Raw genomic sequence first — 13,223 nt, 5'->3', positions numbered from 1 at the left:
ACAATACAGGGAGGAGGGCCAGTCAGGGAAGAAAGATGAAGAGGTGGGAAACAAGAGAGAAGAGGACAGCAGGGAAGGGGAGGGGAAAAGGAGGGGAGATGGGAGAAGGGGAGGAAAGGGAAAGAGGGGGAGAAAGGAAGGGAGAGAAGAAAAGGGGGAAAGAGAGGGGAAGGGTGAAGGGGAGTTGGAAAGGCTGTGAGAAGCTCTGGGAATGAGGAAGAAGGAGGTTGGAGGGAGTTGGGAGGGAAGGATGGAAGCTATGGGGAGATTTGACATCAGTTTAAAGTTTGCCCTTCTTTTACTCTTTCAGTTTACTTGATCTCTTAGTTATTTGAGACACTCATGCACTTGAATTGTCTGGAATCAGGAGAAACCAGTTCTGCGGGCAGTCGGGGTATACTGCAGGAAGCTCAGCTCTGTCCATGCGCAACCTGGAGAAGAGATGGGTAAGAACCAGGGTCAGAGGACCCATTATTGTTTCAGATATAAGGATGAATTTCAGGCAATTAGTGAGGGTTTTTGAAAGGGATTTTCTGTGGTTGTGGAAAATTTATTACATCATCAGGAAGTGTACAGAACATTGAGCTGCTCTTGGGATTTCATAATATGACACTGTCACTGTAGTTTCATGGCAATATTTACTCAATGCTGCGTGTCTGATTTTAATTCCTTAAAATAGCTGCTGTATACTCCAATTATTATTTTTAATGCAAGTGACCAATTTGCAAGGGGTCAGAGGTCTTACTGAGATCAGTTGCTGATTTGTATAACACAAATTGTCTTCAGCTCTGGATTTATTCTGTGCTACAAAACCCATCGGATAAAAGGAACAATGCTTTCCTGTGTGCCTCTGTGTCAGTTCCTGAATACACACATTGGGTAAATAATATCCGTCTCAGAGCTCAATGTGGACATGTACAGCACACCCTCAGCGCTTCACCTGACTACATCCTGGAATGGGATTGAAACTAATTCAAAGACAAGATGGGGCTCCCCCACTGAGGCATCAGTGACACGTATTCATTGGGGAAATGGGTCAGATGCTGCACACTCACCTTCACACTGGTGGCTGCAGCTCCCAGTGGTTTACTTTTTATTTGTTCATTAAGTTGAGCATCATTGGCTAGATCGGCATTTATTGGCCAAACCTCATTAGCCAGGGAATGGTTAAGAATCAACCACACTTTTCTGGATCTGGAATCATAGAATCTCAACAGTGCAGAAAGAGGCCATTCAGCCCATTGAGTCTGCACTGACCCTCTGAAATGCATCCCATCCAGAACCCCCCTACCTTATTTACCATGGCTAATCCACCTAGACTGTATATCGCCCAGACTGAGTCACATGTAGCCAGACAAGGTCAGGACGACACTGTTATTTACCCTAAGGACATTAATTAAGTTTTACGACAACTGACAGTGGTTGTGTAATCTCTTCTTATTCTAGATTTTATTGAATTCAAAGTTTACCGTCTGCCTTGGTGGGATTCGAACCCAGCTCCCCAACACATTAACTTGGGGTTCTGGATGGCCAGGCCAAAGACATTACCGCAACATCACAGTCTCCCCATCGACACACATCCTCATCCCTCCCCAGTCACTGAACAACAAGGACTCTGACATGGCCTAGTCTCTGTCTTTCCTGTTTTGCAGGTAATCCACAAGAGGACCAGATGACAGTCACTGCCCCCAGTGAAATCCTGCTCCACGTCAAGGGTCAACTTACACGTATGAACAACACCGAACCAGGAGACAGTAAGGAGAGATCCACTTGAAGTCTATTCATTCCCAGAAAATCTGTGAATTGAATTTAGTAATATCTTGAATTTTAAAAAAAAGAAACAATTTGCACTTCCATAGCACCTCTCACATGCTCAGGACATCCCAACGCATTCAAGGGTAATGGAGTACATCTTGCAGTGTAGTCCCTGATGTAAGAAACATTCCAGCCACTCTGTGTACATTAAGCTTTCAAACAGCAAAGTGATCATTTATTCTCTTCACAGAATGTGGGTGTTGCTGGCATGACCACCTTTTGTTGCACGTCCCTAATTGCCCTTGAGCTGCCTGTCATGCTTAACCATATACAGTCATAGAGTCCGATAGCACGGAATCTGGCCCTTTGGCCCAAGCTGGAGGGCTTTTGCCCGAAATGTCGATTTTCCTGCTCCTTGGATGCTGCCTGACCTGCTGTGCTTTTCCAGCACCACTCTGATCTAAACCCAAGCTGGTCCATGCTGACTAAAATGTCCATCCACGCTAATCCCATTTCCCTGCACTTCGCCCATATCATTCTAAACCTTTCCTATCCATGGTTAAAAATCACACAACACCAGGTTATAGTCCAACAGGTTTAATTGGAGGCAAACTAGCTTTTGGAGCGTCGCTTCTTCATCAGGTGGTAGTGGAGGGCTCAATCCTAACACACAGAGTTTATAGCAAAACTTTACAGTGTGATGTAACTTAAATTATACATTGAAAAATTGATTGTCTGTTAAGCCTTTCATCTGTTAGAATACAGTGATAGTTTCACTTCTTTCATGTGTAAATCACAAAACCTTTTTTTTTAAAAGTTGCATTCTCGGGTTAGCTGTTAACAATGGTGATAGCTAGACAATATGTTGAAGGTGTTAGTCCCCTGTGTTCTCTGTCTATGCTGTCTGGGTTGGGGGTTGAGAGTGTGAGAAAGTGTGTGTGTGTAGTGAGTGCAGAGTGTCTTAAGTCTGTGAGGGGGTGCATGTGTGAGTGTGGGAGTGTGTGTGTCTGTAAGGGTGTGTGTGGATGTCTGTGTGCGCATCTGTGTATATGTGTGTCCATGTGTATGTGTGTATACATATACGCACGTTTCCTATCCATGTATCTGTCCAAATACCTTTTAAATGTTGTTAATGTACTCACTTCAACCACTTCCACTGGCAGCGCATACCATCCTGTGTGTAAAGAAGTTGCCCCTCAGGTTCCCTTTTATTCTTTCCCCTCTAACCTTAAACTGATGCCCTCTAGTCCTTGATTCCCTGACCCTGGTTAAAAGACTGGGTGCCTTCACCCTATCCATGCCTCTCATAACCATATACACCTCAGTAAGATCCCCCCTTAGTCTCCTATGCTCCAAAGAAAAAAGTCCTAGCTTGTCCAGTCTCCCCTTTAATTCAGACCATTGAGTCCTGGCAACATCCTTGTAAAAATCAGAGAGCAATTAAGAGTCAAGCACACTCCTGTTGGTTTGGAGTCACATGTAGGCCAGATTTGGAAAGAGAAAGTGAGGACTGCAGATGCTGGAGATCAGAGTCAAAACGTGTGGTGCTGGACCAGGGAGCATCCGAGGAGCAGGAGAGTCAACATAAGCTCTTCATCAGGTCTGGACAGCAGATTTGCTTTCTTAAGGAGCATTAACGAACCAAATGTTTTTGTACATTCAGTCATAGTTGTTATGGTTACCATCACGGTATCTAGCTTTATACTCAAGACTGATCAATTTCATTGAAGTTCCATTAATTGCTGTGGTGGGTTTCAAACCCATCTTCCTGCAAACTAATCAGCCTGAGCCTGTCCACAGAAGGGAAATTGTATTATGTCCTTTAAAATAGTCCCATCGAATCTGATATGAGATGGCAGACAGATGGTGCCTCTGACTGTGCGGCACTCACTCAATGCTGCTCCAGGAGGGTTGATCAGAATTATTTGGTCACATCTGAATAGGCTATGGCTATTTTCCCTGGAGCATCGGAGGCTGAGGGGTGATGTTATAAAATCATGGATAGGGTGAATAGACAAGGTTTTTTCCCTGGGATGGGGAAGTCCAGAACTAAAGGGCATAGGTTTAAGGTGAGATAGGAAAGATTTAAAAGGGAGCTAAAGGACAACATTTTCACACAGAGGGTGGTGCATGTGTGGAATGAGCTGCCAGAGGAAGTGGTGGAGGTCGGTACAATTACAACAGTTAAAAGGCATATAGATGGGTATATGAATAGGAAAGGTTTAGAGGGATATGGGCCAAATGCTGACAAATGGAACTAGATTAGGTTAGGATATCTGGTCAGCATGGATGAGTTGGACCAAAGGATGTGTTGCCATGCTGTACAGTAACTATAAGTGTTGGACTTGACCTTCCATGTCAGACACTCGTATACTGGTCCCAATGAGGTGACAGTGAACAACTTTAGGAAAACGGGGGAGAAAATTACATTAACTAAAAACTGGAAATAAGTTTGGATTCTTGAGATAGAGGTTGAGTGGTATCCCCGTAGGAAATAAGTTGTCTGCAAGTAGGTAACTTCAATGGACTTTCTGTGTCACACTCAGGGTCTAAGACCGTCCCTACAATAGATCCCATGGTTCTTACAGGGTCTGCTGTACTTGGTCAGACACAGCATTGGCAGTGTGGAGCATAAACAGCTAAAGATGTGCCTGTGATTTCCGCCCTGGTCACATCACCTCCAATGTGTCATTAAAAGGGAAGCTCATCACAGTCACATTCACACAAGAGATGGTTCTGGGGTTGGTAAGGAAACCTGAAATATATTACACTAGGAATTAAATAGAATTCATTCATGCAGAGAGATCTCGTGAACATTAATCCAATTCAGGAGAATCTTCTTACCCTGAGGGTGTTTAGATGGTGGAACTCACTACCTCATGAAATAAGTAATGCAGTTGTAACTAAGAGAATACTTGATAAACATTTGAGAAAAAGGAATAGAAGAATATTGTGATAGGGTGTGACAGAGAGGGAATGGGAGAAACCTTATGTTGAAGCTGAACACCAGCATGGACTGATGCTTGTTTTTCTCTTCTGCATATTTCAATTTTCAGTCAGAGATGAAAAACACTTCAAATTAAATCAGTTGTGAAGGCAGCAATGAGAAATGTGAAGTGTTGGGAATTCACTTGATGCATGCTGACCTCATTTCTCTCCATTTCTAGGTGACAGTGTAAATGTTCGAGCGGTTATCATTGCTGTGTGCTTGCTGATCCTGGCTGGAATCTTGTTGACCATGATCTTAGTCCAGTACTACAGACACGGGCGCTGCTTTCAAAGTAGGTGCAGAAAATGTCTGACTAATTGGAAGGATCACTAACCCTACAACTGGATCACAAAATGTAATTTAGGATTAGTGGACAAGGTTGAAGTTCAGAGTGAAAAGAAAAAATGCTGGAAATCACAATGGTCAGGCAGCATTAGATTAAATTCCCTACAGTGTGGAAACAGGCCCTTCGGCCCAACAAGTCCACGTTGACCCTCTGAAAAGTAACCCACCCAGACCCTTTCCCCTACCCTATATTTACCCCTGACTAATGCACCTAACACTACAGGCAATTTTGCAGGGCCAATTCACCTGATCTGCATATCTTTGGATTGTGGGAGGAAATCCATGCAGACACAGGGAGAATGTGCAAACTCTACACAGACAGTCACCCAAGGGTAGAATTGAACCAGTGATCCTTGCATTGTGAGGCAGTAGTGCTAACCACTGAGCCATCATGCTGTGCATCCACAAAGAGAGATCAAGCTAACATTTCAAATCTGGATTAGTCTTCTTCAGAGCTGATCGCAACTCAAGACTTTAGCTTGCTCTCTGTTCATGGGTGCTGCCTGACCCATTGTGATCTCCAGTACTTTTTTGTTTTCAGTACAAATTCCAGCATCCGCAATAATTTATTCCTACTTTGAAATTCAAAGGTTGCTCAGTAAAACCACTAAATCCAATTCCTAACTCTATTAACCAGAAAATCTAATCTAAACCCAACCCCCTCCATTAAACATAGTCCCAAGAATTAAACATAACAGTAATGCTTAGGGCTTGGTTTTAAGATATCATATTTGGATTTGGGGATTAGCGTTAAAACCACTGCCTTTTAGATTGACCAGCAACAAGACTACCTTTAATAATTCATTTCCTATGAGTGACTGGACAATATTGTAACTGCACTATGGGAGGGATCCCAATAAAATTATAGGATAACCACAGGGAATCTGACAGTGAATCAAAAATATCCAGAGAAACCTGGAGAGGTTCAATCCTAGATTGGGATTGATTTTGTTAAGTTGGTGCATTTAGCTTCACAGTGTCAGGGAACTGCACAGAGGGAAGTCCCATACCTCTGAAGCTCTCTGTTTGAAGGTGTAGATGGATGAAAGACAAGGATAGAGTCACACTCAGTGGCGGCATGCTCAGGGTTAAAGCACACACGGATCTTTGAGGTTATAAAGCATCAGAACTACAGGAGAGATGGGGAAAGACTGAAAAAAATTGATCAAAATCATTGTGAGAGAATATGTGCATGTGAGGGGTCACGTGTGTGAGGGTGTAGGGTATGTGATTGAGAGAGGTGTATGTCTTTGTGGGGAGCGATGGGTGAGTGAGGGGGTGGTCAGTGAGTTTGTGTGTGTGTGTGTATGTGTGAGAGGTATGTGTGTAAGGTGTGCGTTTGAGTGAGGGGTGAGTACTTGTGTGGGATGTGTGTGCACATGTGTGCAAGCACGCACATATGGGGAATAAATGTGCATGGGTGCGTGTGTGTGTGTGTGAGAGTTAAGTGTGTGTGTGTAAGCATTATGCCCTCTCTGTAGTCTAAAGACTCTCTTATTGCTTCAATGAGCTGAGTTGCTGATACTGCTTCTTTTTGCCTTTTACAGAACCCAAACTGTTCTTCAGCCAAAATGTTCTCAGGTATAGTTGACAATCTTCACTGGAACATCACTTTGGACGGTTTAGAAGTTTGCTCACTGGCTGCTCTGTTCATCAAGATACCAACTTTACTGTGTCATACAGAGCAGGAATGTGTGGTTATAATGTAGCAAAAACAGATTGAGAGGCTGGATCTCTGCCTTCTCAAGAAGAGGAGGCTGAGAGGCGACCTAATTGAGATGATTAAAATGATGGCACAATGGCTCAGTGGTTAACACTGCTGCCTCAGCACCAGGGACTTGGGTTTGATTCAAGCCTCGGCCGATTATCTGTGTAGAGATACATTCTCCCCGTGTCTGCATAGGCTTCCTCCAGGTGCTCCGGTTTCCTCCCACAGTCGAATGATGTGCAGGTTAGGTGGATTGGCCATGCTAAATTGCAAACGGTGTCCAGGAATGTGTAGATTAGGTGGATTAGCCTTGGGAAATGCAGGGTTACAGGGATAGGAGGGATGCTCTTTGGAGGGTCAGTGCAGACTTGATGGGCCAAATTGCCTCTTTCTTCACTGCATGGATTCTATTAAATGTTTGATTGAATAGACGCAGAGAGATTGGTTTCCTTTCGTGGGTAAAAGACATCAATATAAGGTAGTCCCCAAGAAATGTAAATGGGAATTCAAAAGAAACTACTTCACTCTCAGAGAGTGGTGAGAATGTGATTGGCCAAAGTGAATGATGTCAATGAATTTAAGAAGAAATGAGGCAAGCTGATAGGGAGAAGGGATTGGAGTGAATAGTGGGAAATTTAGATGAGGAAAGGTGGGAGGAGTCTCTAGTGGGCAACCCAGCATGGACTGGTCGGGTCGAATGGCCTGATTCTGTGTCATACATTCTGTGTAATCCTCAGAAGCTGCAGCTATGAACCATTTTAGTGAGGTTTCTGGGGGCAGCAGTGGTCAGGGATGTAGAGGGGCTCAGATGGATGATGGATAGAGGTATGGACAGACAGTGTGTGTGTAGAGGGTTTACACGTCCCGAGCTGCTTGTGGGCTGGAGAGTTGGTAAAATCTACCCAGGAGTCCTGCTCCTTTTGAACCTTGTACTGACATTGGTCAAGGATCTAGTGTGAGATCCTTGAAGTCAGATAAATTCTGCTGACACTCAAAATCCAGCTATCTGAGTCTCCAACATTCAAAACTAGACATTGTATAATCAGATATGCAGCAGCAAGTTGACAGTGTGTCATCAAATGTCCCGAATATAACTCTGCTTCTACACCAGATCTATGTGTTCATAGTAAGAAATAAGTATTGAGATTTTGGTTAAAAATGGTGTGCAGTCAGTCAGAATTAAATTGCTGCATGCAAAGTCACTGTGCCAGTTAGAAAATGCTCAGAAATTTCCGGCTGCAATTCAGAAAACATCTGACATTTTCCTGAAAAGGCTGTTTGCTTATTTGTCACCTCAAAATGTTAAGTCTGGCTCATGTATACACGGTGATGTCTGGAGTGTAATGTCTGGCTCATGTGTGTACACAGTGATGTCTGGAGTGTAATGTCTGGCTCATGTGTGTACACGGTGATGTTTGGAGTGTAATGTCTGGCTCATGTGTGTACACGGTGATGTCTGGAGTGTAATGTCTGGCTCATGTGTGTACACGATGATGTCTGGAGTGTAATGTCTGGCTCATGTGAGTATACGGTGATGTCTGGCTCATGTGTGTGCACGATGATGTCTGGAGTGTAATGTCTGGCTCATGTGTGTACACGGTGATGTCTGGAGTGTAATGTCTGGCTCATGTGTGTACACGGTGATGTTTGGAGTGTAATGTCTGGCTCATGTGTGTACACGATGATGTCTGGAGTGTAATGTCTGGCTCATGTGTGTAAACAATGATATCTGGAATGTAATGTCTGGCTCATGTGTGTACACGGTGATGTCTGGAGTGTAATGTCTGGCTCATGTGTGTACACGGTGATGTCTGGAGTGTAATGTCTAGCTCATGTGTGTAAACAATGATGTCTGGAGTGTAATGGCTGGCTCATGTGTGTACACGGTGATGTTTGGAGTGTAATGTCTGGCTCATGTGTGTACATGATGATGTCTGGCTCATGTGTGTACACGGTGATGTCTGGAGTGTAATGTCTGGCTCATGTGTGTAAACGGTGATGTCTGGAGTGTAATGTCTGGCTCATGTGTGTGCACGATGATGTCTGGAGTGTAATGTCTGGCTCATGTGTAAACAATGATGTCTGAAGTGTAATGTCTGGCTCATGTGTGTACATGGTGATGTCTGGAGTGTAATGTCTGGCTCATGTGTAAACAATGATGTCTGAAGTGTAATGTCTGGCTCATGTGTGTAAACAGTGATGTCTGGAGTGTAATGTCTGGCTCATGTGTGTGTACGATGATGTCTGGAGTGTAATGTCTGGCTCATGTGTGTACACGGTGATGTCTGGAGTGTAATGTCTGGCTCATGGGTGTACACGGTGATGTCTGGAGTGTAATGTCTGGCTCATGTGTAAACAATGATGTCTGAAGTGTAATGTCTGGCTCATGTGTGTGCACAATGATGTCTGGAGTGTAATGTCTGGCTCATGTGTATACACGGTGATGTCAATGACAAAAGAGTCTGTGGAGCAGGACAGAGTAGTGTCTTTACCACTGGACTAGAAGTTCAGGATTTGTGTTCCAAATCAGGACTTGTTGGCCATGGAAGGGATGATTGAGAGCCTAAAAACACTTGCAATGAGCCTGATGGCAGGCGGTAGGTAAGTCGGGAACAGTTTCCTGGCCAGCATCCTGCAGAAGGTAATGGCAAACTATCACTGTACTTTGGTCATGAGGGTGATCCAATCAACTGGAAGGCCTTGGCCTCACCCTTGGAAATGAGAACAGGAGGTTTGATACAAGACGGGATATTGATCAATATTCTGCAGCTGTGTCATCAGGAAATGGTCCATTATAAAGTAGACCAGATATTTTAACAGTGTACCAAGCTCCAAAGGTAGGTAATGCCCTGGGTTAGGGCTCAGGTTCTCTGATATCAGGCAGTATACTTTATGGTACTGTGCAATGAGTGGTTACTGAAGCTGGAAATTATCCATTGAGTTCTAACAAAGAACAACAGCAGACCATTCAGCCCTTCGAATTTGCTCTGCTATTCAATAGGGTCATGGCTGATCTGATTTTAACCTCAACTTTTATATATCACGGATAATCTTCATCCCCTTAGTCACAGGAGTCGGTCTACTCTTCCTTAAAAATATTTAAAGATTCCACAGCTTTTTGAGGTAGGGAATTCCAAAGATTCCCAACCCTCTGAGAGAAAAAAAACATTTTGTCATCTTTGTCTTAAATGGGTACTCCCTTATGTTTAAACTATTACTCGTAGTTCCACATTGTCCCACAAGAAGAACCATCCTTTCAACATCTACTTGGTCAAGTCCCCTCAGCATCTTGTATATTTTAAGTACCTCTGACTCTTCTAATCTCCACAGGCTTAGTCTGTCTGGCCTTTCTTCATAAGGCAATCCAGCTATTAGTCTGGGAAACCTCCTCTGAACTGCTTGCTGGAGGGGACCTTGTTCGGTGAGGACAGGGTCAAGCCTCATTGAGTCCTCTTCCCATCCCCTTGCTGAAGAGCCTCAGTGAGATCCCGCACTGAGATGGGCACTGGGTCGAGGTGGTGGCAAATCTCCTAGTGTGCACGTGACCAAACTCTAGCAAGGCACAGAGCAGCTGGAGGGTTCCTGGGTATTTGGAGGATGGTGGGGTGCTGATGGTGATTTGTGATGAGTGGTAAACAGACAGATGGTCAGCGGGCTGGTCACACAGATATGGAGATGACGGGGGTGAAAGTGGTGCAGGAATGTATCAGATCTCAACTCCTGGATCCTTCTGCAGAGACTTGAAATCTATCCAGTTGGAGTTTGATCCACCATTTTCCATCAGTGGGATGATGAAGACTGGAGGAAATCTAAGCTCAAACCAGGAGTTCCAGTATCAGAACATGAGGACTCGAGATGAGGATTTGTACCCTGTTGTTGATGAACAACATTAAAGAGGCTGTGAAAGAGATAAGTCCCTCATCATCGTCAGGGACTTTTGTGACGAAACCAAGTAAAAGCTTGCACTTATTGCTTTTTCTTTGGTGCTGGGCTATGGTATTGGGGAAGTAAACTTACTGATTGTTCTCAGGGAAATCTGAGCTTTTGTTACTTGAGATTTGTTTAGCAGTAGACTGGGTGCAGATACATCTGGTCCAAACCAAATGTGCACTAACCCAATAATAAGATCATCGTGAGAGACAAGTGGAAATGACTCAGCTAACTACAGAAGAACTCTTTTGTATTCCATTTGAATTTATTTAGTGCCTTGTGCAACCTCTCGATGTCACAGAGCATGTTACAGCCAAAGATGTGGCTTTTTTCAAAGGGTACTCACTGTTGAAATGTAAAAAAAAAAACCCTGCAGTCAATTCACACACAGGAAAATCCCAGAAAAATTGATGAGTTAATAGTCAGATTTTTTGATTTCATGACATTTGTTGACTCATGACCTTAAGACATCCCAAAGTGTTTCATTGCAGTCAATGACATACGGATTGAGCTGTGGTCACTATTGCAGGAAACATGCAGCAACTGACACACAGCACAAACAGCCAGAAATATTGACCAAGTATTCCAATTTTGAAAATCACTTTGATTGAGATATAAATATTGATAAAGACACCATGGAGAATTCACCTGCTCTTCTCTGAAATAATAAGCCCAGAAGTCTTTTAAAGAGTGCAACTTAAGAAGTGCTTGATGGAGACAATGTAGATGAAGCTTAACTCTGTATCTAATCCTGTGCTGACTCTGTCCTGGGAGTGTTTGATGGGGACAATGTAGAGGGAGCTTTACTCTGATTCTAACCCCTTGCTGTCCTGGTCTTGGGAGTGTTTAATGATAATAGTTAGAAGGAGTTTTACTCTGTATTTAACCATGTACTGTCCCTTTCCTGGGGATTTTTGATGGGAAGAGTGTAGAGAGCGCTTCTCTCTGTATCTAGCCCCATGCTGTCCCTGTTCTGGGAGTGTTTGATGCTCTTAATGGTTGTTTGAGTGGTAAAGTAGTCCTCTCCAGACATTGATGGCCTTACCTTTTGCAGTTGAACAAAAGAACCCATTACATTTTAAGAAGTTCTGTAATACTATTGCTTTTTTCTTTAGTTATTGCAATGCTGTGAAGAGTCCAAGACTCATTTCTTGTATTGATCAGTTTTCATGTACATTATAAAATTAAAATGCAAACTCACTTGAACCTGTGCAGGCGAATGAATATGAAAGTGTGTAAATAATAAGGCTAGCGGACAAGGACTAAAGATCTAACAACACCATAACTGGCATGAAAGGCGAGGCCAATAGAGAATGGAAGTGCAGCCTAAACGATGAAGGACAGGAATTACTCTATCTCTCACTGGGAGATAGATTTTAGAGACAGTGAAGATACAGAATCTAGAATTGGAAAAGAAAAGTCCTTAAGTCTCATTGGTTTTAAGAACTGCAGCCAATTTTGCCTCAGTAATGATTTGTTGTTGGGGCAGCCCTGGATTTCTCAAATACTGGGATCTTTCTCCATCTCAAATGAGTGAAGTTTTGATTCAATAAATGTTGCTACATAAAATATAACTCTGGCAGATAAATCCTAGAGTTGGTGAAAATGTGCCTCTTTATGAAGCACGGAGACTTACTCCTAACTTAATGGCAAAATCCATGAGGTGAGGAGCCATTGGATCACTTACTACCCAGAAAGCGGCCATTTGGCCCAACACCCAGTTCAGCTCCCCATCGCACAATCTAAATCAGTAATATTCTCCTGCTCAAACAACTAAAATCCTGGAAGTTTATTTTCCTCATGTTTTCATACAATCCACTTTAGAGATTATTGATCGTCTGCACATCCATCATTCTCCTGGGTAATGAGCTTTGGGTTATCACCACTCCATTGTAAAAATATTTTTCCTCACATCTCTCTTGGTCTCATGTCTAGTTCTTAAACCTGTGATCCTTAATCCTGGTCCTGTCAGCTACAGGTACATTTCTTTTGCCTACCTATTTAAACCTGACAAAAGCCTTTTGCCAAAACGTCTATTTTCCTTCTCCTCAGATGCTGCCTGACCTGCTGTGCTTTTCCAGCACCACACTCTCGAATATTGCATGCAATTCTGGTCTCCTTCCTATCGGAAAGATGTTGTGAAACTTGAAAGGGTTCAGAAAAGATTTACAAGGATGTTGCCAGGGTTGGAGCGTTTGAGCTACACGGAGAGGCTGAATAGATTGGGGCTGTTTTTTCTGGAACGTCGGAGACTGAGGAGTGACCTTATAGAGGTTTATAAAATCATGAGGGGAAGGATAGGGTAAATAGACAAGGTATTTTCCCTGGGATGGGGGGAGTCCAGAACTAGAGGGCATAGGTTTAGGGTGACAGGGGAAAAATTTAAAAAGGACCTAAGGGGCAACATTTTCACACAGAGGGTGGTGTGTGCATGGAATGAACTGCCAGAGGAAGTGGTGGAGGCTGATACAATTGCAACATTTAAAAGGCATCTGG

General features: G+C 43.4%; 1 protein-coding gene across 2 annotated transcripts; it reads left to right on the top strand.

Moving 5' to 3' along the window:
* The first annotated feature begins 369 nt into the window (after positions 1 to 369).
* LOC122540507 (small integral membrane protein 35-like) lies at positions 370 to 11,933 on the top strand. Of its 2 annotated transcripts, none has more exons than XM_043676370.1 (5): positions 370 to 446; positions 1,653 to 1,754; positions 4,923 to 5,036; positions 6,637 to 6,670; positions 10,534 to 11,933. In XM_043676370.1, the coding sequence occupies exons 1-5, from the start codon at positions 443 to 445 to the stop codon at positions 10,688 to 10,690; spliced, it is 411 nt and encodes a 136-aa protein (XP_043532305.1). In that variant the 5' UTR covers positions 370 to 442; the 3' UTR covers positions 10,691 to 11,933. The 2 variants fall into 2 exon arrangements, with proteins under 2 accessions (XP_043532305.1, XP_043532306.1); XM_043676371.1 differs by having other exon boundaries at positions 395 to 446; positions 1,630 to 1,754.
* Positions 11,934 to 13,223: the final 1,290 nt, after the last annotated feature.

The sequence above is a fragment of the Chiloscyllium plagiosum genome, chromosome 35 (genome assembly GCF_004010195.1).
Source record: "Chiloscyllium plagiosum isolate BGI_BamShark_2017 chromosome 35, ASM401019v2, whole genome shotgun sequence".
Lineage (NCBI taxonomy): Eukaryota > Metazoa > Chordata > Chondrichthyes > Orectolobiformes > Hemiscylliidae > Chiloscyllium > Chiloscyllium plagiosum.
Note: the sequence above shows the minus strand (reverse complement) of the source record. Positions and strands in the feature narration are given on the sequence as shown.